Here is a 23,095-nt window from a genome sequence, read left to right as displayed (position 1 = left end):
TTTTCAGTGCAGAATTATGTGAATTAAAAGTACTGTGCGTAGATCGACAGTTTGCCAGTAAAATAAAAGATAATAATGCAAAGAAAAAGCAAATGATAACAATTGATATTAAACGGAAAATTATTGAAAAATATGCGAAATGTGTATGCGTGATTAAGCTAGCCCAGCAATATGACAGAAATACATCCACAATTATCAAACAGAAGGATTATATTCAGAGCATTTAGTTTGCAAAAGAACTAACCATAGTTTCTAAGCGGCGCAGCGATCTTCACGATTGCTGATGGAGAGACTGCTCAGGCATTGGATAAAAGATAAACAATTGCCCGGTGACAGCGTAACTGAAACGATGCTATGTGAAAAGGCCGGTGCTATCTATCAAAACTATAAAAATAGACATTCGGACAAGTTGGCGAGTGGTCGTCCATTAACCCTTTGTGACGACACCCGTGTTAGTCCTAATCGCAACATGTTGAAAGGGCGACAAAAGCAAAGGTCCTTAGATAGGTTTATTTTAAAACGGCCGGCTGGTCGTGAAAGCGAAACAAAGGAAAAATTAGCTAACTAGCGAGAAACTTCAAACTAGGAACGCCGAAGAAATTTTAACTACGTTAAGTTGAAAATGAAAGTTTGCTTTTAGGTTTGCTTCTAAGTTTATCTTTAAAGACTTTAATAAAAGCCAAATTTATCAAAGTCAACTGTTGTAATGAAGGATAACTTATATCTCCCTCCATGGCAAATGCTAGCGTTAGCTGCTATTGTATGTATTTAATTTTACATTTTAAGTAATCAGATTTCCTTGCATTATTTTTTATTTGTTTCTTTTTGAAAGCGTGTGGTGAGTTAGGACAATAACCAACATGTTTTTTCTGTTACAATATCTTGTTTTGAGTGTTTTATTTGCATTTTTTTAGATTATGGAAACCAATCAAGATATATTTAATTGTTCTATATATATAAATAAATTGCACCAACATGCGAGTAAATTGACATACAAGCTCAGTCTCAGAACGCATTAAGCTCGTAAGTCGAAGTATGACTGTAGATGCTTTGCGAGCTATCGAAGAAGTTTGACAGTTACAATCTTTCCAAAAGTATGTATGTCGCCTCAGTGATGCCTTTGGGTTACGACGCACATAATCGATGAATAATCACCGAGAGAACAATGTCGACATATGGCGACTTAGTATAAACCAGCCTTAACGATGGGTATGTATTCTCTATGCGTACTCTAGAACAACACATGTGAAAAATGTGAATATTGGAATTAGTTTCCAATATTCAATGCGTGTGAAAGATATGAATATTTGAACTGTTTTCTTCAATTAGTAATCATTTAGGGCTGATGCTTATCTGTAAACGTGAAGTTATCTTCTACTCTCTGTCAACAACGAGGCTAATCATCCTTCAAACATTGAACATGAACTTGCACAAGATTTTTTTAAGGTAAGGCCACACGTACCGTGTAATTTCAACTAATCTGGGAAATTCCATTCGTACGAAATTTCTGACCTGCCACACGGAGTTTCCCCACCACGGATTCGTACGAAACTAACTTTCAACTAGCCAATCAGAACGCGGTGATAAATTGAAGCCGATTCCGTTTCAATCATTTGCTTCAGTACAAACATGCGCAAAAGAAAACGACCTTCAACATTCAACTAACCTTTTTCAACCGACCAATCAAACAACGATTCGAGGGAATTTCTGACATTTCGTCCAATTCAGGATTCGTTCATCGTGCGCAACCAACGATGGACGAATTCGTCCAAATGTCAATTCGTACGAATCGTTTGGTCCAAATTTCGCCGATTTCGTGAGAATTTGGTCTCGTGTGGCCCTACCTTTAGACTATTAAAAAGTATCGGCATTTTCTATCATTTGTGATTGTTTCCGATATTTGAGGTGATCTGAATTTGACTGCCAAGATGTTTTAAGATTAAAATCGACAAAAATTGATGATGGTTAAAACGATTAGATGAAGTGAAAGTACGATTATGACGTCTGTAGTTGCTAAGAGGCCGACAGAATAGTGACGATTAACATTGCAACTTGAATACAATAACCAATATCAACTTTAGCAGCGGTAGCAATCATTGACATCCTTTTGCACATGTTTTTCTACTAATTGTGTTAATCGCGACCATGTTTTGTCGATTCTAATCTATAAACATCCTGTCTGTCAGATTGCTTCAAACATGAAAAACAATCACAAATGATAGAAAAATGCTGATACTTTCTGATAGAATCTACTAAAGTTTTTTGCAAATTAATCTTCAAGTATTAAATGAGAATGGGATTAGTAGAGACCGAGGGCATCCACAATCGCTACACAGCAGTAATCTTTCATTAAATAAGTTAAGAATGTGTAACGTTAAGTTAAGCATGTTAAGTTAAGAATGATAAGTTATGAATGTGTAGCCTTTGATTAATATTTACATTGCTGCTGTTTTCGTCATGTGGTAAAATGTTTAGTTGACTCAACTAACCCTTATTAAAAACAAATAGTGTGATCAATATTATGGTGAAAATCGATCTTGATCATCAAAGAAACATTCAGTATGAGAGCACAACACAAATTCCTTCCAGTGATGACTGCAACATAAACAATGGAAATGCTCTAGACTCAATTGGTTTGCAGTTGTAGTCATTCTGATGGAGTTTTTAGGTCTGGAAGTCTTGTGAGTTGTGAATTTGAGTGACAGAATTAGATAGTGTTTGGTAGTATTGCTTTATGCATTTTATAATTAGTTTTGTGTTTTTGTCTGTCGTATATTTTTGTTATATTATGTGGCCTTAGCATCAGCTGTCTATAATGTAGCAGTTAATGTGTAGCAGGGAATAATGCAGTTGTGAACAGCGCACCTCTCCTTGACTTATATCAGTATTTATGATATTTGTACATTACACAAAGTATATATAACAATTTAATTAATAAAACCATAATCAATAAAAGGAACATAGAGACCTGTGAAAGGAGATGTGGCCTTGGTAATGAACTAACCTTAAAAACAATAAGAGCATAATAATAACAAATTAATAATAATGACAAATATTAAATAATAACTATAATTTAATAATAACAAATCGTTTGAAAATAATAATGTCAGTTTGTCCGTCTGTACGAAGCCGTGATTGCAGGTTGTGAAAAAAGATTGCATCATACTGGATTTGAACCCACGTATTCAGCTTACAAGCCATTCACGCTACTATCTGCGCAAATCGATCACGTTTTATCACGTTGGAATAGTTGTGTACATACTTATTCTATGTGCTTTATCAGCAAACTTGAGGGTCTCACGGGACACACTAGACTGCTAGAGTACTAGTAGAGTATAAAAAATAACATTATTTTTACGTTTATCTTGAAGACAAGTGAATGAAAGCGTAGGTAGAAATGGTGCACATTTAGGTAGGCAATAGAAGTAAGAACTCCAGCATAATTGACTGTAATAAACTGTAAATTATCTTCATTCCATTTTTATTTTTTGTTTTCATAACTTGAATGCCTCGCAGTTTTTTCACTAATCACTTTCCGCTTTCGCTTGCTAAACTGCCATGCTAAGAGCAACTTTGAATGCCATACATAGAAAATTACGCATATTTTCGATGATGAGATGAATATTTAATTCTGAAATTATTATTTAATATATAACCTTAAATTGTACATCGTTTGTTTTAAAATTTCATGTTCAGAGAATCAAAAGTATGTATGTGTGTGTGTATATACTGTATAACTTTTTATTAGCCTTATAGTAATCAATACTAATCATCAACAAAATGATATTATTTATTACATGCCAAAATGAACACGAGAAGACAGAAATCAGGAAATACTGAGCGAGTTGAAAACGGTTTTAGAAGTTGGTAATCTATTAGTATTGCAGAAGAGTCGGGATAGTGAATTGAAGTTTGTAATAACAGAAAGTCCATAAACTGAAACATACGATGATGGATGTAGTATGTTGGTGACATGAAATAGAAAATAGAACAACTAGTGTTTATGTTCGACTGTGTTGTATTATGTATTATGAATGTATTATAACGATACTCATATATTTGGTTAAACCCGATACTACTGAAAATGGTACACAAACTGTTTGCTCACTGCTCTATCCATCATTTTTTTATGATGTCATTACCCTGTTTGCACACGCGCTCGTCCACGAAAAAGCCGCCATCTTTGTAGAAAACGATCGTCATTCTCTTGATTAATAGTATTTTTCGGTGTTGTTTTGATACTAAAATAAAAAGGTTTCAAACAAAAGCATTGTTTGCAATAATTAATTGCAGAAGCTTCGTGTTTTTAACGATAAAAGCTGTCCATAAAGATGGCAGACAACGATAGAAAGACGTCACGAAAAAACGAAGGATTGTTCCAAAAAATAAGGTAATGCTGTTTTTTTAATTTAAGTTGGTAGCATTTTTTGCTAGTTATTAATCAACTGAACAGATGAAAAGAAGTATAAAATTCCATGTTTTAAAATTTATGTCAAAATAAAAAGGCACAAATAGTGTTAGGTAAAAACCATTTATGAATGGCGCTTTTTCAATCTTGACTAAAGCAGGCTAACAGCAAAGTTTATACGCAAACTATGCTCAGGTATAAGTGGAGTTTCAAATGAATCTTGTTGAGCCAGTTCTGTTTAAATATAAAGAATGGAGGCCTTAGTGCACATGCAATAATCTATATAAATCTCAGTGTTAGTCTATTATTCGTCTGTCCAGTTATACCATTTATAACAATTATAGCGCTAAAGTTTTAGGAAGAAAAGTCCTCTTCGCACTAGATTTAAACTCACAACCTTCCGTTCTGCGCACTGGCGAGCTAACCCAATACACTACGCTGTCCTTCCCATACTATGAATTAATAGGGTGCATATTATAAATAAAATATTTATGGCCAGCTTGCCGTTACGTGTTATGTTATTATTCGTAACGTCAAGCTGGCTTCACAGCTATTACTATAGTAAAGATTTAGACTAGCTTATGTTCCTAGCTTACCAGATAGTTACTCAAATTACGCAATACGTGTAGTTCAATAGATAAATGTAGATGTATCCTGTCAAGTATTTTAACCTTTTACACACCGTTCCCGTAAATTTACGTGATGAGAGCGCAGTCTCAGCGCACCAAACCCGTGTATGCCCGTCAGATCTGAGTCTTCGATAGGTATTTTTTGAATTCATTTATTATTTTAAAAACGACACTAAAATTTTTAATTAATAATTTGAGGAGTTTTAAGAGATATCATACTACTATTTTGAGGCTATAATTAGTCTCTTATACGTATTTGCAAAAAGAACACGTTGTTAGAAGTTGAACGTTTTTTATGGAAAGCTGATCATCATGAACGGACGCGATATTTGAAGCGCTGCTAAAAAGATTCGTTTACAGGAAGATATCGACTGGTTTGAAAGTGAAGAAGAGGATTTTAGAGCAGAAAAATGTGAGGAAGACGATGAAAGTGAAAAGAAAAATCAACAGAACGAATTGGATTGCGAAAGTGAGACAGAAACGGCCGGCGTTGAAACGTCGAATAATGACAGATACTAAAGAGGAGCTGATTTAAAACCAAAAGAATTACATTTTGATGACAGCCTGGCAGGAGTATAAGTTTGAATTCTTAAACAGGTAAGTGTTTTTTATTATTCAAAGCTTTTTAAACATCGGCCATTATAAATGTTATATTTAATGAAACGAATAAATATGGCCTTATAAACATTGCGATGCTTCGGAGCCTGTTGATGGTAAATATTTGGTGAGTTGTTTGTTTAGTTTTGCATATAGGTATTCTCAAAAAGCCTACTCTGTTGCCTTACTGGTCCACATTCCTTTATTATCTATTCTGATTCTTAATCAATTTAAAAATTGAAAGAAAATTAGAAGCAAGTTTACACTTTATTGACAATTTTTGACTTTTGAATTTTAAAATTGTTCAAGTTAGAAAATGCTTTTGCCATGACATGTGACTGGTTCTATCCTGTTTTTTCTGTCTGATAAATTTATATCTGTAGATGAAAGCTTGCTTGCATAGAAAGGATGGCTCAACTTCAATCGTATATTCCATCTAACAGATCTAAATTTGGAATTAAGTTATTTGCTTTCCGTTGCTGTCTCTGGCTATGTGCACCAGTTGTCTGTATACATCGTCGATGAGCAAGCTGAATGCACTGGCAGCGGAGTCACTGGTGGAATATCTTCGTGCGAGTCATGTTTTGATCCTTACCATGCTAACTAAATTTATTTACAAATGGTATTTTATTTAGTTTCTGCAAATGCTTCACTGCTTTGTATTGCTAGCTTTTGTACATTCATTTGCTAATATATTGTATTAGTTGTGCATTGGTGTGCTGTATTTGTTGCACACTGCCATCTTCAGAGCAGCAGTCTAATCAAAGAGTTCAGTTCTCATATTGTTCTGCAATCTAGCAGTCCATGATTTGCTATTTCTGCTCATAATAAATGTTGCTTCCTGTCTTTTGCTGCTTCACCAAATGTGTGAATATAGGCTCACAACTTAATTCTTGCACACAACCAGTTAATCGTTGCTGCAGCACACATGAATCTGTGCAATGACTTTATATGCAAAATTGTTACATATAAATCTATAGTCTCAAGAAATACATTAAAATTCAGAGCAAAAAACCGTAACTGCGCATATATAGATGTCTAGCTGCAAAGTTTTTGCAAGCTGTGTGGAGGAAAAAATCTCATTCTGCAGGAAAATGTCTCAGCTTCCAGATGCATTTTCATTTGCAGTTTTGTGCCAATTTGCACGAAAGTTGGAGCAACCTTGTCGGGTGACTGTCTTGCGCTGCTTATGGACATGGTGTCTCGAGCATTTCAAGTGGCGCTCCCGCTATACATCGGAGCTCGTAACTCCACGTTCAATGCCCTTCGATGATCAGTTTTTTTTGTAATTTGTTGTGAACATATGAATCCATGCAAGTATTATTTATACAACATTGTCACTTACTTTTATTAATTAGAAAAATACGATTGAAAATGATGTACAAAAATAAAAAATTCGTAGCTTCAGCAAATTGAGATTTTTATTGCTAAGTATTTGCAAGCTATCTACATAGAAGAAGCATCAGCTTGTAGAGACATTTCTCAGCTTTCCTCTGCATGTTAAGTTATGTAACTGCCACAATTTTGATGAAAGTTGATGCAGTTTTTACGCAGTGGTGTCGAAGGCTCAAATCGCCATAGTAAATGCTCTGGTGCGCTGGGGAATTTCCAGCCGTAAGCCCGTGGTCGCTAAAGGGTTAAATGAAGGGAAAACTCCGTATTTCACCTAACGCTATTTACTAATGCTTACTGTAAAAAGTATCGTCTTCAGTTGCCTCATATGACCTTGCTTATTGCTATAGTCAGTTATTTACATTGTTATACACCGTATTCCTATGTTTGATTGGGTTTGGGGTTGCATGCTGCCGATGAATTTGCTCCCTACTATTTCAACGATTTGGACTTGCACTATATTGCTCTTTCCAATATTCACAGCAATCACCTTTGCACAAATTTGGCGAAGCAAATTGGCTTCGAATGTGTTCAAATATTACCATTTCTACTATTTGGAGTGGAAGCAGCTCTGAACTCAATCGAAGCATGGAGACACTCAGTGATAATCTGATACCGTCATCGGCTATAAACAATACTTCTCTCAATGTAAAACATGACAAGTACGATATGAGCTGTGTATTTATCTAGACTTTCTCTTCCCTACATAGTCTCATCATCGTATGTCATATTCCTAGTATCATCTACATTATTCATGCTCTACTGAGCTCTTACCAAAGATCTGTCATTCTCGTGTTTTGTGAAACAGAAGTGCTTAGTCTACCATGCGTTTCATAACGGTGAACAGTGGTGCTCAGTCTACCATGTGTTTCATAACAGTAAACAGTAGCACTCTGGTGGGTAGGCCTAGTTGATCACATTTAGTAATTGCTAACTTGGAATAAAGGTTTTTGTTCATAATTCTGAACCAGTCTAGTTTTATGAGGTAATCTCACATAGATATCAAGTGTCTCCTAGGGAAGGGAGGCAGATTTTACAAGGATGCTCAGGGTAACCCAACTAGTACATCTCTGGCCATGCCACTAGTTAGCAAAATCTTACACGGTGTGGGCCGCTATTAAATTTTAAGGGAGTTGTGTGAACAACATAGAGCTGCTCTTGTCAAGATTAAACATTTTTCTAATACAGTCATGCCTCGAGAAAATGCCCAACATATGAGAAAATCATCTCCATTGAGATACGAGAACCCTTTCAGATACGAGCATTTGAGCCGGTTCTTAGTGGCCACTTAATAGCTAAGTATGTGAGAGGCCGTTTTAAGAGCAGCCTCGCTTGGTCTTTCTCGTCGAGTCAGTTTGAGAAAATGTTTTAAAAAGCTCAACTTAAAGTTAAGCAAAAGTGAGGCTAAAAGCGCCAAGCCGGAAACAGATAATAAAAAAAATTAATATGGAGACAAAATTAAAAATAGTTTTAGTAAAAGATTAAAACTTAGCTTCAAGTGTGTGTTTAGTATGCTAAATTCATTTAAGTTAAACTCAAAGCTTATGTTAATGTTAAGGTTGTTGTCAAGTCTCTCTCTCCCTCCGCCATTAGCCACTACATCTGTCTCCACATAGAAGAACTCCTCAGTTCATAGTAATATTATTACACTTTATTGCTGATCATAACCACTAAATAGGTATTTGTTACTCTGTGAGTGTAGATAGTAAGTTACAACAATTAAAACATGTTTTTCTATTGTAATATCATGTTTTAGGTGGTTTTTCGTAGTATGGGAACGGATTAATTTTTATGTAGTTATTTTATATAAGACAAACTGTACCACCCAGCGTTGCCCGTGTAATAAAAAAGTCTTTGGACAGAAAATTAATTTGTATTTAATATATAACAACATTTGCCATCCTAACTTTCAAACTTCATACCATGAGAAAAAAGTGTTTTGTGTATTGAAATAAATTAACAGAGAAAATTAAAACAACTAAAGGTTTTCAAACTTTGTCAAACATCCGTAACTTTAAAACTTCATATCATGAGAAAAAACTTTTGTGCAGGCCAAATAAATTACAAAAAATAAAACAACTGTAAAAGGGTTCAGATACTTTACAGGATGAATTTATTCGCGGAGTTATATTTCGCGAAAATTGTATTTTCATGCATATTCGCGGATGAATTTATTCGCGGCTGAAAACTGCCACTCTCTAGGAAAAGTTAAATCTATTGCGGCTAGTAATAGTTATTCCTACGTATGCGCACACCGCGTGTTCCGGTTTATATTTAGCTTACAACTGCGAGGCGATCATGCTATTCTACAGTAAACAATTTTTGCTGCGTCCAGAGGTTTTCACGAATATTCATCGCTTTGGAGGCCTTTGATAAGCCAACAACTTGTGGTAAGTAATGAGTTTTTTACATTTACTAAATTAGTTGAATTTTACTTTGGTTCTTCGGTAAAACGCAATACTAATTTTTTCCATCCCTACTGCTTCATTATTTGTTTTAGTGTGAGAGAGAGATTTTTCATCATACACCGAAGAACAATGATTGCAAGGGTGGTAGATGTCATTCTTAGAAGATCACCAATCATTCAGGGAGGTCTGGAAATTGAGGTTGAAGTGACCGCAGCTACTTACCCTATCTGTTTTTAAAAAAGGAACAAAAACACCTTTACGAGCACAAATCTTTGGCCAACCGGCAGAACTTTGCAATAGTAAGCCACGAGGAGAGTTCTGATGATAACTTCCTTACCAGCCATGTAGTAGCGAGAAAATCGCTTTCAACGCCTACCCAAGACAGTGACAGCGACAGAGCTGCTATTACCAAAATAACTAGTCAGAAAGCACCATTACACGCTAGTATTCACATAGCAAGAGTACCAGTTTAATTTTATTGCTAGACAACTGCCATATGGACTAAACTGTTTATATTTACTCCATTCATCGTTTGTAAAATTTTATTTGTATTTGAAATATTTTATTTGTACACTCAAGTTTGTAATAAATTATAATACATCTATACATGAAATAAAATATATAATTTAATCATGTTTACTACAGCGATATCAAGGAGTTGTTGTCGATGAAGGGGTCTAGGTTGACTGGTTGCCTCTCTGCCAATATTCCTGCCTTGATGAATATTACTACTTGTCTCTAGTTTTCGTAATCGGAGTAGGTTGTTTCATTCTCAATCTGCAGTAAACACAAAAAAGAAAAAATATTAACGAGTTTTGAGGAAGTACAAAAACAATAGCTGAAGTATTTGATGAAAGCGATCAGTTTTTAAACAAAAGAATTAACTAATGCAGTTGATTATGGAAAAACGTATCTGCACTGCAAATAAAATACATACCATAATGTCCAGATCAGAATCATGATCGTCCTTGACTTCGGTATTAGAGATTGATGGAGTTGATTCTAATGTAAAAAGACTAGGAGAGCTTTTTTACTATGCTGAAGCCATGCCGAATAACTTTGTTAATAATAATAAATGCCGAATAATTTTGTAAAGTTTGACGCAATGGCAATAAAGCTCGAAGCCTGGCGATGATTTTAAAGAAGTTTTGGAACTCGGCTACGTTTAGTACTTCTGCCTCGCGGCTATTTTCGCGATGACGCCATTCTGCATATCTTGTGACAACCTCGAATAATTTTGTAAATAAATGTGATGCATTGCTTATGGTGTTAGCTCAAAGCTCAGGCAATGATTTTAAAAATGTTTTGGAACTCAATTACGTTTAGTATTTACATTAAAAACTAGGCTAGCGACTAGTTTTCAATTTGATGCAGTAGTTATTCTCTCTTGTGATTAAAAATAGAACTAATTATTCACTGAATTTAATAATTCGCGGGATTGACTGTTCGCGAAACCGCGAATTTTTATGACCAACGAATATTTTCATCCTGTAGGGTATAAATGTGAAATAATTAGCAAGTGATAGCTAAATCAGGTCGGTTTTGCTACGATTACAATAAAGGATGATTCGGTAATTATGCAATTATTACGAATTGAGAAACCAAAATAAAAAGGTTGAATATGTAGAATTAATAATAGCAATTCTTGCATAGAATTGTGTGTACGTCACTTTCACTACTGTCCATGTACAAATTTTAATCGGCCTACCGCCAGCCATTTTACCAAAAATTGCCGATTTTGCTTCATTATACGTATACAATTTTTTTCAACTATTTTCAACTTCAAAATCTATCTAGAACACTTTTGTTATATATTTTATTTTGCTAACATAATAACAACTGGTGCTATGCCAAAAATTGAATGTATCTATACTTTGTGCAATGCGAAAGCTATGTGAAGCTATGATATCTACAGAGCTAGAACGATCCTCCACAAGTTCCTTACTCTTACAAAACTTACTTTCATCACCATCAGAGTCAGTGCTGCTACTTTAATTATCTGTGTAATCACAAAAATCTGAATGTTAATTGGCTATAATGTCATCAACATAAATAATGATCTGTTTTCTAACTTGGGAGGTCCTTACAAAACTTACACAAAAAATGTTCGTTTATAAGTTGGAAATTCCCAAAAAAATTTAAAACGGCTTCGTTATTTTATGCTAATTTTATAGAAAAATCTTCGGACAACACTGTCAATACTATAAAAGTTCTAAAGATTGTTGGTTATGTTGTCAACGATTAATAAAATTAAGTTTCTACGCAACTGCTGGAAAGAGTCGCAAAAATTCGCCTGTGGCAGTCGACCATAGAAAACACATAAATGCGTCTACAGCAGTGAAATGGTTAAAAAGGGTTAATGTTCCACCAGAAGATATCCATCAAAACTTTGAATATGATGATACTGGTACCTCTTGATACTGCATGGTACAAATGTAAAAGTGAGATATCGTACTTTGTCTGATCGAACGGTGAAAGAATATTTGTACACGCAAGAAGAATTGGCCTTGACCCCCAGAAATAGTAATTGAACCTTACGAAAAATATTTCTTAGCAGGGGGGTCGTAACGGGTGGCCACATCGGTAAAATAATCAGCGTGGGCTATAGCTATATCCTGAGTAGATCATAGAATCATAAAAGTAGAACATTCTAATCGTAAACTCAGGCTATATATCTATAGCCGGAATGCAGACACACAACATATGACATATTTTGAGAAATACATATATATATATATATATATATATATATATATATATATATATATATATATATATATATATAGAAGCGTTGCATTGAGATACGGGAACATTGAGATACGAGCTCAGTCCCAGAACACATTAGGCTCGTATGTCGAGGTACGACTGGATAGAGTTGGTTCCTTTTGGTATACTAATTGGCATTCTAAAAAATGTTTCACCCAACAAGTTCCAATATACCTTGTCCTAAAGCAATCAATGCATTGATGATGTTTATAAACCCTAATCTTACTATGGCTTCTGTAGATGGAGTGAAAGGTGTAGAACATCGACCTTGTTGGATCTGAGAGATGAAACACAACAACTATGGGCGGCTGCTCCGGCTCATAGTTGTTTTCCTTGTCACCACCACAGCCTTCTTTTTCTTCGGGTATTTATTATCACAAAACATTTTAACAATAATAGTTATAGACTCGAGGTAGTTTTGTGTGATAGGCTTTGGTTGATAATAGTTGCACTGCTCAGTTATAATAGTCAAGATGGTGCCTTTTTAGTTTGAGACAATCGCTAAGAAAAAGATATGTTCTATCGCACTTTCGATTTTGATCTCATTCGTTAAATCAAAATACAAAATGGGAGAGGTTTAAACTTTGTCGATGTGTACGCCAGGGTACCTCCAGTCGCTAATGTAAATAAAATTAACATTAGTATGCGTACTATTTACTATAAGAACTGTGTCCATTCGTCTGTCTTGAGTCATGCTTTTAGCATTAGGCAAAAAATGCATTGTATGGGAATTGAACTCAGGTATTGGAGCATGCAGCCAGGCGCACTACCGACTGCACCACCGGGCTAATTGCAGTATGTGGAATAATTGAGAACGGAATGGCTACACATGATGATCTTTTCCAGCGTAGAGGACTGTCAGCGTGCTAGCATTACTAGAATGGAGTGCAGACGAGTAAAATAATCATTAAACTTTTTACCTACTTGTTTTATGATATTTATACAGTTCTCCCTTTCAGCAAGCTTACCATTGAACCGTCGTGTATACACGGCATATCTCCAGTCATTTGAGGGAAGGGTAAGACGCAATGAATAGCAATTGTTATAACATTGTCTTGATTCTGCATCTTCTGATTGGCTGTGGCTCTCTAATACTTCATGTGATGCTCCACAAGCTCAGATTCCTTCTCGTTTTTCATTTCGCATTCAATTTTTACTTTGTTAATGATGAACGTGCACAAAATTTTAGATTCTATCAAAATATATCAGTATTTTTCTATCATTTGTGATCGTTTTTGATGTTTGAGGTGATCTGACTGCCAGGATGTTTCAAGATTAAAATCAACAAGACTTGATCACAGTTAAAATGCTCAGATCAAGTGAAAGTGTGAATGTCTACGGTTGCAAAGAGACACAGAATAGAGATACGTAATGCTTCGACTAGAATGCAACAGCTGATATCAACTAAATCAATGGTCACAACTAGTGCCGTCATTTCACACATGTTTTTCTACTTGATAATGATCAAGTTGTATCGATTTTTATTTTATCGATAAAAGCTACTAAAATTTTGTGCAACATAATCTTTAAGACCCGGCTGCACGCACCGACAAAATGCATCTCTGGCGAGTAGTGTTGATATTTGTTGTCGCCATAGATATAATAAACCCTTATTTATATATTATAAATATTATTTATTTATAATATTTTATTGTACTATTATAAAAATATAATAAAACATTTATTATTATATCTATGTTTATTATATCTATGGGCTACATACTGTACATCGATGCTACTAAGTGAATTATCGTATTGACAAATAGGGATCAATATGAACTGTCCTCAGTCATGAGAAGGCCATGACATCCTTGTTGGATGCTTCAGCATTGTTATGGAACATTGTATTAAAATATTTGTATTGTATTCTTTCTCTTTATGAAGTTGATCATGAATTTTTCACCTCGCCATATGAATTTTATTTCACCATACGAATTCAACAAAATTTTTGCCGGAGTTCAAATTTTGCAGTCGGTGCGCTTAAGATAATAAAGACGCCAAAATTCTGTTTGCCGAAAACATTTTCACAACGTCTGTGAAAGACACGATGACCGATTTCTTTCAATTCAGCATTTATCAGGAGTAAAACTGTAATATTTTCCATTGTCCCCACAAAAATAGCTATTTGTGTGAAGCCTTTCAGTCATTGTCTTTCGCAAGTCAATTCTTATAATCTTTCTTGAATGCAATTATCTTCCATTGGGAATAAGTAAAGTGGAATCGATATCACTATAATAAACTATTTCAGCCAATCACAGATGCATCAGCTTTAACTGTGCTGAAGTATGTCAACATATTCGCTTCGAAATAATGCATTGATGATGCCGCCAATGTGTTAGCTACACAACATTTTGTCGATGTTTGTAGCCTTCAAGCTAGCCTAGCAGTTGCTGCCTATCTATGTTCTGCCAGACCAGTTTTTTTTGTGGAGAGAAAATTCTAAGTTGATAGTTTTTCTATAGCTTTAATATTTTCTATTGCAAGAACGATCAGCAGAGCATTTTTTGTAATCCCAGGACATATTTTAAAGTAACTCTAGTTAAAAATAACGATTTTATTTTAATGGAAAGCGATGACATTGATTTGCCTCCTTGCTATCTATTCTAATCTAATCCAAATCTATTCTAAACTGCCCATTGATGTAATGTTTACTGTAATGGTGACACACTTTATGGAAAGGCTTTCGGGTGCACGCTCCACGTGAGCATTCTTTTTTGTAGAGCTGTTGTTCAGCGTACACCAAACCAACCTCTCGCATCCACACCAGCCACGGAAGTTGTCCTAGTTTCTGCCCAACGTCACTTTGAAAATGATCAAAGCGTAAGGGGCAATGACTCAACTGTGAAAAATACTCAGACAAACCACTCAGTCCAGAGACCAATCAAAGCAGATGAAGACAATACAACGCTAGTTCATGAGGTTATAAAGGAAGTACAAGATGAGGCAACTCCACTGCAAACTGGAGAAAATCTCTCTACTCCGATAGCTCCGGTCTTACAAAGGCTTGGCAACTACTCGAGCTTGCGACAGATTAGTGCATCACCAGGTAAGGTGTAAACATTAAATTGCTTCTTTGATCTGCTTGTGAAATCTACTTCCATGTGGATCCCTCGATGGTAGCATCTAAACTTGTTGCCATTCGTAAGTTTCCTTCAGGAAGCATAATCAGGAGTCATGGCACTTTTTAATTTCCTACACATAGGCTAGAGAATAACCTGTGACAAAATAGTGAAAAATATCCATAGTGGAGTTCGGTGATTGATAAGTATTCCATTAGTGCTATTCATAAACTCGGAGTCATCCTCTCTTTACATTGAGCTGCCAGCGATATACAGGTAATTCTGCTTCTTCGGACTAGAAGATGTGATTGCATCAAATTTTAGTTGATTTTAAAAGAACGATTTTTTTGTTTATCAGTTGAGATGTTGTTTGTTGTGTTAGGCGATCTCGTTGTCAAGATATTTGAAGATTAAAATCGACAAAATTGATCGCGGTAAAAACGCTCAGACCAAAAAACATGCCCAGACTTGCCCCAAATGATGTAACTAGTGATACAACGTGCCCCCCATCTCTCGTATTTACATCGGCTATTGCGATAAAAGTCTAGTCCTCCGCGGCTCTATTGGCATATATTTTATTTTGTATTTGCTCATGTTGGCTAGAATAAAATTTTAAATCGAGCTACAGATACATTATTATGTCTCAAACGCCTCAAATAGAGGAAATTAAAAACTTGTCATATTAGCTTCCTCTAAATGCTGTATAAACATCTTGTACCGACTACCAATTCGACCGTTCCACGGTAATTATGTCAATCAAACTAAGTAGAATGTCTTTGTATAGGCACAGTTCTGTCGCTACCCATACCGCAAACTATGATGTATTCAATGTTCTGCAAATCATGTTTTGCATTATCTTCAACAATATTATTTTATTATATAAGTTTTACAAGCCAAAAAAATTTCATCTTGGCATGAAGATTTTATTAAAAATATCCATCCAAGTTGTGGCCACTCTCATAGTTTCAGCTCATACAATAGGACAAATTAATCTACTGCAGCAAATTCAAAACAAAACATCATTGTTTATGCAGCACACATTCAAGTCTCTCTTTCCCATTTATGGCAGTTTCCACACTGACAAAGCTGCTTCGCCGGTGGGACCACGTAAACATCCTGTAATCAATTTAACAAATGCAATAAATATGTCATTCATAGGTATGTTGTTCTAACGTGTATCTACTGAAAACTTTCAAATTAGGAGTTAGATAGATTGCACGAGTAATTTTAAAATGAATAAATGTTTAACAAAGGCATAAGCTCGCCAAGCCAACGATTCGAAGCTTTGGTTCAGGGAGTTAAAGATGTGTATTGATCAATCGATTTTCCTCACTTTCTACAAGTTAGAAGTGAACATAAAGTCTAATCATAAATCCAATTTACTAGCTAACTAAAACTGCCAAAGAAAATTTGAAGCAAATATTATAGCTAGGTGAAACGATAAAAAAATGAAACGATGATTGGTGATAGCAAAAAGTTATAATTAATTAGTAAATGTATTCATGAGTACTAAAATTATTACCTTTAGCATTTTCATCAATCTAAGCCACTGTATCGCTATATGCTATAGATTAAAAAGAAGCCGTCAAGAACTCACTGTGCATCCGTTTCTCGCACACGCACACATGAAATTACATTATAGTCTCAAACAGGGAAATATATAATCTGAATGTAATCACAACAGTATATATATAGAAGACTCAAAGTAAAAGATAAATTTACGTCCATTCTCCTATCTTCCTCTGCAGCCTGTGACGCCTGTCAGCTCTAACTATAAGCTGTCTGCCCCAAACTTTAACCACCTAATGCTCAAAAAACTCGGAGTCACCTTCGCAGGAACTGGAAGCATTTTTACAATTCTGTTGTTCGTCAATAAAACGTATCGATCAATTCATTAAAGTAACAATGTTAATTAATTTAGTAGATATCGATGCGATCTAATAGAAGAGTAAAATCCCTAACTTCGAAATCACAGACAACGCGTTTTATGAGTGATTACATTTATTGCGACCTATATAAAAATTTCGTGCTGATGATTGGCTAAAGAAGAGATCTTATATTTATTGCTCGTGGACTCTTTTCACATGCATCACTTGTTACGTGACGAATGAAGCACCCCCTCGAATATGACCGTTTTAAAAGATGGCCTCATTCAAACGCTTATATCTCTTGACAGGGTTAATCTACAAAGACAAAAATGACATCAAATTGTAGCTAATGTTTTAGCCTTCAATTGGTTTTAATTTCATTTGATCGACTTTTTTGACGCAATCACATCTTTAACCTACAGGGACTTTCATATGTTCGGACAGCGTGTATGGTTCGGACGATTGCCCAATGCCGTCTTGTCTTCAAATAATGACAACCTTGCCGATAGGTGGTGTTTGCGACAGACGACTCGAGAACCCGAGCGAGTTTCCTGCCTTAGTGTTGTACTGTTATTGTCGTACTGTTATTGTCGTTTGTTATTACTGTTATTAATATTATACTGTACCCTATTGTAGGTATAACCATATTTTACTCTCTCATATATACTGTATATGTATATTGTACCATATTTCATGTGTTATTATTACTGTTATTAACATTATACTCTACCCTATTGTAGGTATAACCATATTTTACTCTCTAAGATATACTGTATATGCATATTGTACCATATTTCATGTGTTATTATTACTGTTATTAATATTATACTGTATCCTATTGTAGGTATAACCATATTTTACTCTCTCATGTATACTGTATATGTATATTGTACCATATTTCATGTGTTATTATTACTGTTATTAATAATATACTCTACCCTATTGTAGGTATAACCATATTTTACTCTCTCATGTATACTGTATATGTATATTGTACCATATTTCATTTGTTATTATTACTGTTATTAATATTATACTGTACCCTATTGTAGGTATAACCATATTTTACTCTCTCATGTATACTGTATATGTATATTGTACCATATTATAACCTAGGAGTATGTATGTGACACAATACAGGCTGTTTAATATACGGTAATGTATAGCAGTTGATTTTCAGTGTTCAGACTTTTTCATTGTTCGAACATTCAGTCCGCATTAGTCCGAAACAAGCATTGTAGGTATTTATGACGCGGTAATTATAATTTAGTGATGATGCAATAAAATCAATAAAATCAATAAAATATTTCTATTATAGACTTAATGCGTTTGTTACATGATAAGGCTAAAATCACCCTCGGTTTGCCTTTCCGATTTTAAGCATAATTTCAGAGCAGATGGCATAATGTTACTTTCCTACATTTTGGCTCAGAAGCTAATTTGTTTCATAGTGATTGCTGCTCAATCACTTTAAAAGCCCATTGTTGATGGATATGAACACAAAATGAGATAATTTAATGCAAATTATTTAGAAGTTATCAGACCGTTGGTATTTGTTATTTATATTTGGATAAAGGCTTGGTTATTTAGATAAAATTTAGTGAATATAATTATTTGTCATCAAAACCTGCTTCTAATTTATGAGTTTTATGTGGAACAGCATTATCTGAATAGAATGGGGTAAATGAAATGGAATCTATAGAAGGCTGCATTTTTTACTGCAGTTACAGTTGAGGTTATGCATGACCTTTTATAGTAGTTTCAACAACTCTGTATTCAATGCTATCAAGACAACATAAATTTTATGGAAGAATTGCCAATGTAAAATATTAAAAACTGAAAGTTATCAAAATGGTTTGTGTTTTATGAAAACTAACCGAATGATGAGGTTCTCATGTTTAGTTTAGTTTTTGAAAACTAGAAGAGCCACCTAAAAGTTTCAATTGACCTCTTTGCTATTCTAGCGAATAGCCTGCTTTGCTCCTTATAAAGATTTTATAGAATTCAATAAAAATCCCTTTGCAGATAACCTTGTAACCTGATATAATTGGTTAATAAATTTTCACCAAAGCAGCTTAGAAAAATGCAAAAAGAAAAACAACGGATTGCATTTGCTGACTCTGTTACTATCTTAAAGAATGATTGTCTTTGTAACAACACTCGCATGAACTTTGTTTAATAAGTGTTATAGTGGTGATTATAATAATGGGACCGGAGCCTGGTAATTTCATAATAATATTTTTCATTTATCGTATAAGCTCCCTTTCTCTATAATCTCAGACCATACATATTTTACATATTTGAAAAGCAAAATGTTTAGACGTTCTGTCTACCACCCAAGGTGCACCCTATTAACAAAATCTGTTATTGGGCCCCCATTATGTTCTATCAGGTCAGTCTAGGCTTATGGTGTCATACTAAATACTAGGATAATAGAAATACTCTAAAGGAACTTAAAAACACCACCAATTAACTTTTAAAGAGCTATGTTCTAAAATTATGTCAAATTAAGTTGCGTTTTCCACAAATTGAAAAAAAAGATTTATTTTGGATTTTTGTACCTCTTTATGCTGAAAATGGCATATTGTACAAAAATCAAAATAATAATGCAAATATCAGTTAGTTTTACATAATATCCTTGTCCAGTATATTCTGAGCTTTCCATTGATAAACATATTGTCATAATTCACATAATACTGACGGAACAATATATGAATTAACAACAAAAAATGTCTTTATTTTAAGTGATCCCATAATTATGATCACCACTGTGCTTATGTTATACTTGCAGTCTCTCAGTTTGTCTTCACAAAAATAGAGAAGACCGGATCATCCACTTTCTTTGCCGTTCTTTCCCGGTTTGTCATAAAGCATAAGTTGAATATATTGATGCAGAGAAAGAGAGTTCATATCGATTGGAAGAAGCCAAAAGGCGTAGGTCAGTATATCTCTCATTATTAGTATGACTAGTCATTTTATCACTTATCAAGAGATTGTTAAAGCAGGGTTAGAATGCCTCTTACAGCTATTGCTTCTGTTACTGTACTTTGTAGCCATTACAGAGAACTGGGTGGGGGCTCTAGTGTCATGGGTTTTAAGGTAAAGATCCCCCAATTCTTAAAAAAAGATCTAGGTCGATCTAATCTAATGACCTTCACTAATGACTAGGTCAATCCAAATACTGACATATCTCTGAGTTGGATAGCATATCAGTTGTAGTTATCTCCCTACCAGAATGTTCCATTTGGTATTTATTTACTTGTTTACAAAATTATGTATGCATATTTAATTTTAATTAGACATCACATAACCCTTTCACTGCCATCTATGTACAAATTAGCTTTCGGCCTACTGCCAGCTATTTGACTGAAAATTGCCGATTTGTCTGCATGATATGTACATGTATACAATTTTTTTTCAATTTCAAACCTTATCTAGGACATTTTTGTTATATATTTTATGCTGTCAACATGTTAACAAACAGAGCTATACCAAAAATTCTATGTGTCTATACAATGTGTGCATTGCTAAAGCTATGTGAAGCTACAATCGCTACGCAGCTATTCGATCCTCTACAATATTCCTTACCTTTACAAAACTATTACTTTCACTACTATCAGAGTCAGTGCTGTCACTTTCATTGTCTGAGTATTTAATTCTGAATCTGAATCGACTATAATGTCAGCAACAAAAGCTATTCTGCTATTTTGCTAACACGAGAGGTGCTTGCGGGGAGATCATATTACTACTAAAAAGTTTGATTGTCAGAAAAAAATGTTCGTTTTAACTGGGAATTTCCTGATCAAAGATTATAATTTGCCTCACGAATTTAGACTAGTTTTTCAAATAAATATTCAGATAACATTCTTAATGCCTTAGAATTACTAGTGGTCATAGGTTATGTTGTCACGAATCATTATAGACATTTCCAGATACAGAGAAAAATTTAAGGTTGTATGTCATTACTGTCACCACCATGCAGTGACCTGTTTTGGAAGTTGAACCCTAATCTGTTCTAGACCGCTAGGCCAAAGATGCTCTCGAGGCTTTCATGTACCACAAGTATTACTCCTTGTTCTGGTTTTATGTGCCAAATAGTAATAATAATAATGATATTTATAAATTGATCATTGGCTGCTTGGTAAAAATTTCACTTCAAACCTGTTAAACTAATTACAAATAAAGTTTGGCATTGAATAAGCCACCAACAGCTGTAGAAATCTGTTATTTACATAAATATACTATACCCATCAGATGTTCAGATCAGATTGGTAGAACATAACTTTCAAGAAACTGAAAGTCAATTTTGAAAAAGTGAAACTTGTATTTTCAGGGCCTCAAACCTATCTTTGGGAGAGATATGGTGTGTTCAGTTCACCTTGCTTAGTTCTGTTGCTTCAGAACAAAGTTCCTGAATGTTTATTGAAAAAAACATAAACATGTTTCCAAAATGGACGTTAGGTAACAAGTTTTGTTCATAAGCAGGAGTAAAAATTTGTCACCATTTTTATTGAAGGAAGGGCTTTTCACACAAGGTTCAGAGAGTAGAGGATAGAACTCATGTTTTGTTAACGCTCCAATGTAGTTGACAAATAGAAAATATAATAAACTTACTAACTAAAACAACATTGGATGAGCTTTGACTGTGGGCTTACATTCTGTACACTATACATGTATGTAACCATAGTACAGAGCAGCATTTTTTGCAGCCTGGGATATCGGGCCTAAAAATGTGCCTCAAGCGGATGTGCTGATCAATCACGCTCTTTATAAAAAAAACATGGTAGACAAATACGTGAGGGCGGGATATAAGTTTGTGGTGATGGTACGGGAGCCCGTTTCATGGTTCAAGTCTGCAACCAAGTACTACAGATACCAAGTTGGAGGGAGTGTAAGTATGACTCATCCATAAGATTGCTTGCATGAGTTTTGTCATCTGCTAAAATCGAAGCTGCTCCTAGAGGACAAATGTTTCTTTTTGTAGTCAACAGAGCAGGTGCTTTCGAATAACAAGTGGCTCTACTTTGCCAGAAATGATCAAAATGGTGGGCCGACAGGCCTCCGTTCTTGGTTCCATCTCGCTCAGCTCCAGTGGCTTGGTTTTGACTATAGTCTCAAGGGCAACATGACCGCCATAACTGAATATGTTCATTGGCTAAATAAGCAGTAAGTTGGCTAAGCGGCATCTTTCTCAGAGGTTACTTTGCAATAATCTAAAAACCTACATATGGTGCACACCGCATAGTCTACTATTTCATAACCTAAGTTAAGTGAGGAATGGGTGTCATTTTAGCCAGTTTTTGAACAAAATTACGTTGAGCTTCTAATAGATCATAAAGATGAATCATAAGGCTGAAATATTCATCAGTTAGCATATGATCAACCTGCTTCAATCAGTTCCTTTATGTCTAACTCATAGCTTTGAGGTGTGCTCAAGTAGTAACTGTAGTGACATTGTCAAAACTGTGTTGAGGTTGACAGCATTCGTTATTGAATCTCATAAATGTGCTGTTTATTTTTTAGTTTTATCATTTATTTTGTTTCATTAGCTAAAATTTTTAATCATCGTATTTAAAGCTTTACGACAATGTGACTAGTTTTTGGTAACTTGAATTGATAGTTATATACTGACTTTCTTCCAAGAGCAACATTTTGTATCCGCCATTGATCTTTCTATCGATCTTCGCGAATGCGTAATTTATTTCCATTGCTCTATTTTTACCTAATTAATGTAACATGATTTTGCCACAGTCAGTGTCTTTTGAATTCTCTTGTTAGCATCTGCAACCTGGTTGTGGTATTTGTGATTTATTGTTTATTGATTTAGTATTGTCATACATTTTCTTTTGAGTTTGGTAATATTGGGGTACTTTAAAAGTGTTGTAACGCGTGAACCAGTAAAGGGGAAGTGAGACTAAAAATAAACTAATCAACACATTAATTTGAAAATTCTGATCAGGTAGTTTTT

The 23,095-nt window shown here is 34.7% G+C and overlaps 1 protein-coding gene across 2 annotated transcripts in view; it reads left to right on the top strand.

Moving 5' to 3' along the window:
- The window catches only part of LOC137407725 (galactosylceramide sulfotransferase-like), a 38,380-nt gene that overhangs the window by 9,553 nt on the left and 5,732 nt on the right, over positions 1 to 23,095 (top strand). The window contains exons 1-6 of one of the 2 annotated variants that reach the window (XM_068094104.1): positions 7,505 to 7,688; positions 12,441 to 12,564; positions 14,921 to 15,246; positions 19,919 to 20,065; positions 21,837 to 22,018; positions 22,112 to 22,293. In XM_068094104.1, coding sequence (XP_067950205.1) covers positions 12,485 to 12,564; positions 14,921 to 15,246; positions 19,919 to 20,065; positions 21,837 to 22,018; positions 22,112 to 22,293 — 917 coding nt within the window. In that variant the 5' untranslated portion in view covers positions 7,505 to 7,688; positions 12,441 to 12,484. Of the gene's footprint in view, positions 1 to 7,504; positions 7,689 to 12,440; positions 12,565 to 14,920; positions 15,247 to 19,918; positions 20,066 to 21,836; positions 22,019 to 22,111; positions 22,294 to 23,095 lie in introns of those variants that run through there. The other variant, XM_068094103.1, reaches the window with a different exon arrangement.

This window comes from Watersipora subatra, chromosome 11 (genome assembly GCF_963576615.1).
Source record: "Watersipora subatra chromosome 11, tzWatSuba1.1, whole genome shotgun sequence".
NCBI classification, from domain to species: domain Eukaryota; kingdom Metazoa; phylum Bryozoa; class Gymnolaemata; order Cheilostomatida; family Watersiporidae; genus Watersipora; species Watersipora subatra.
This window is presented reverse-complemented; position numbering and strand designations above follow the sequence as displayed.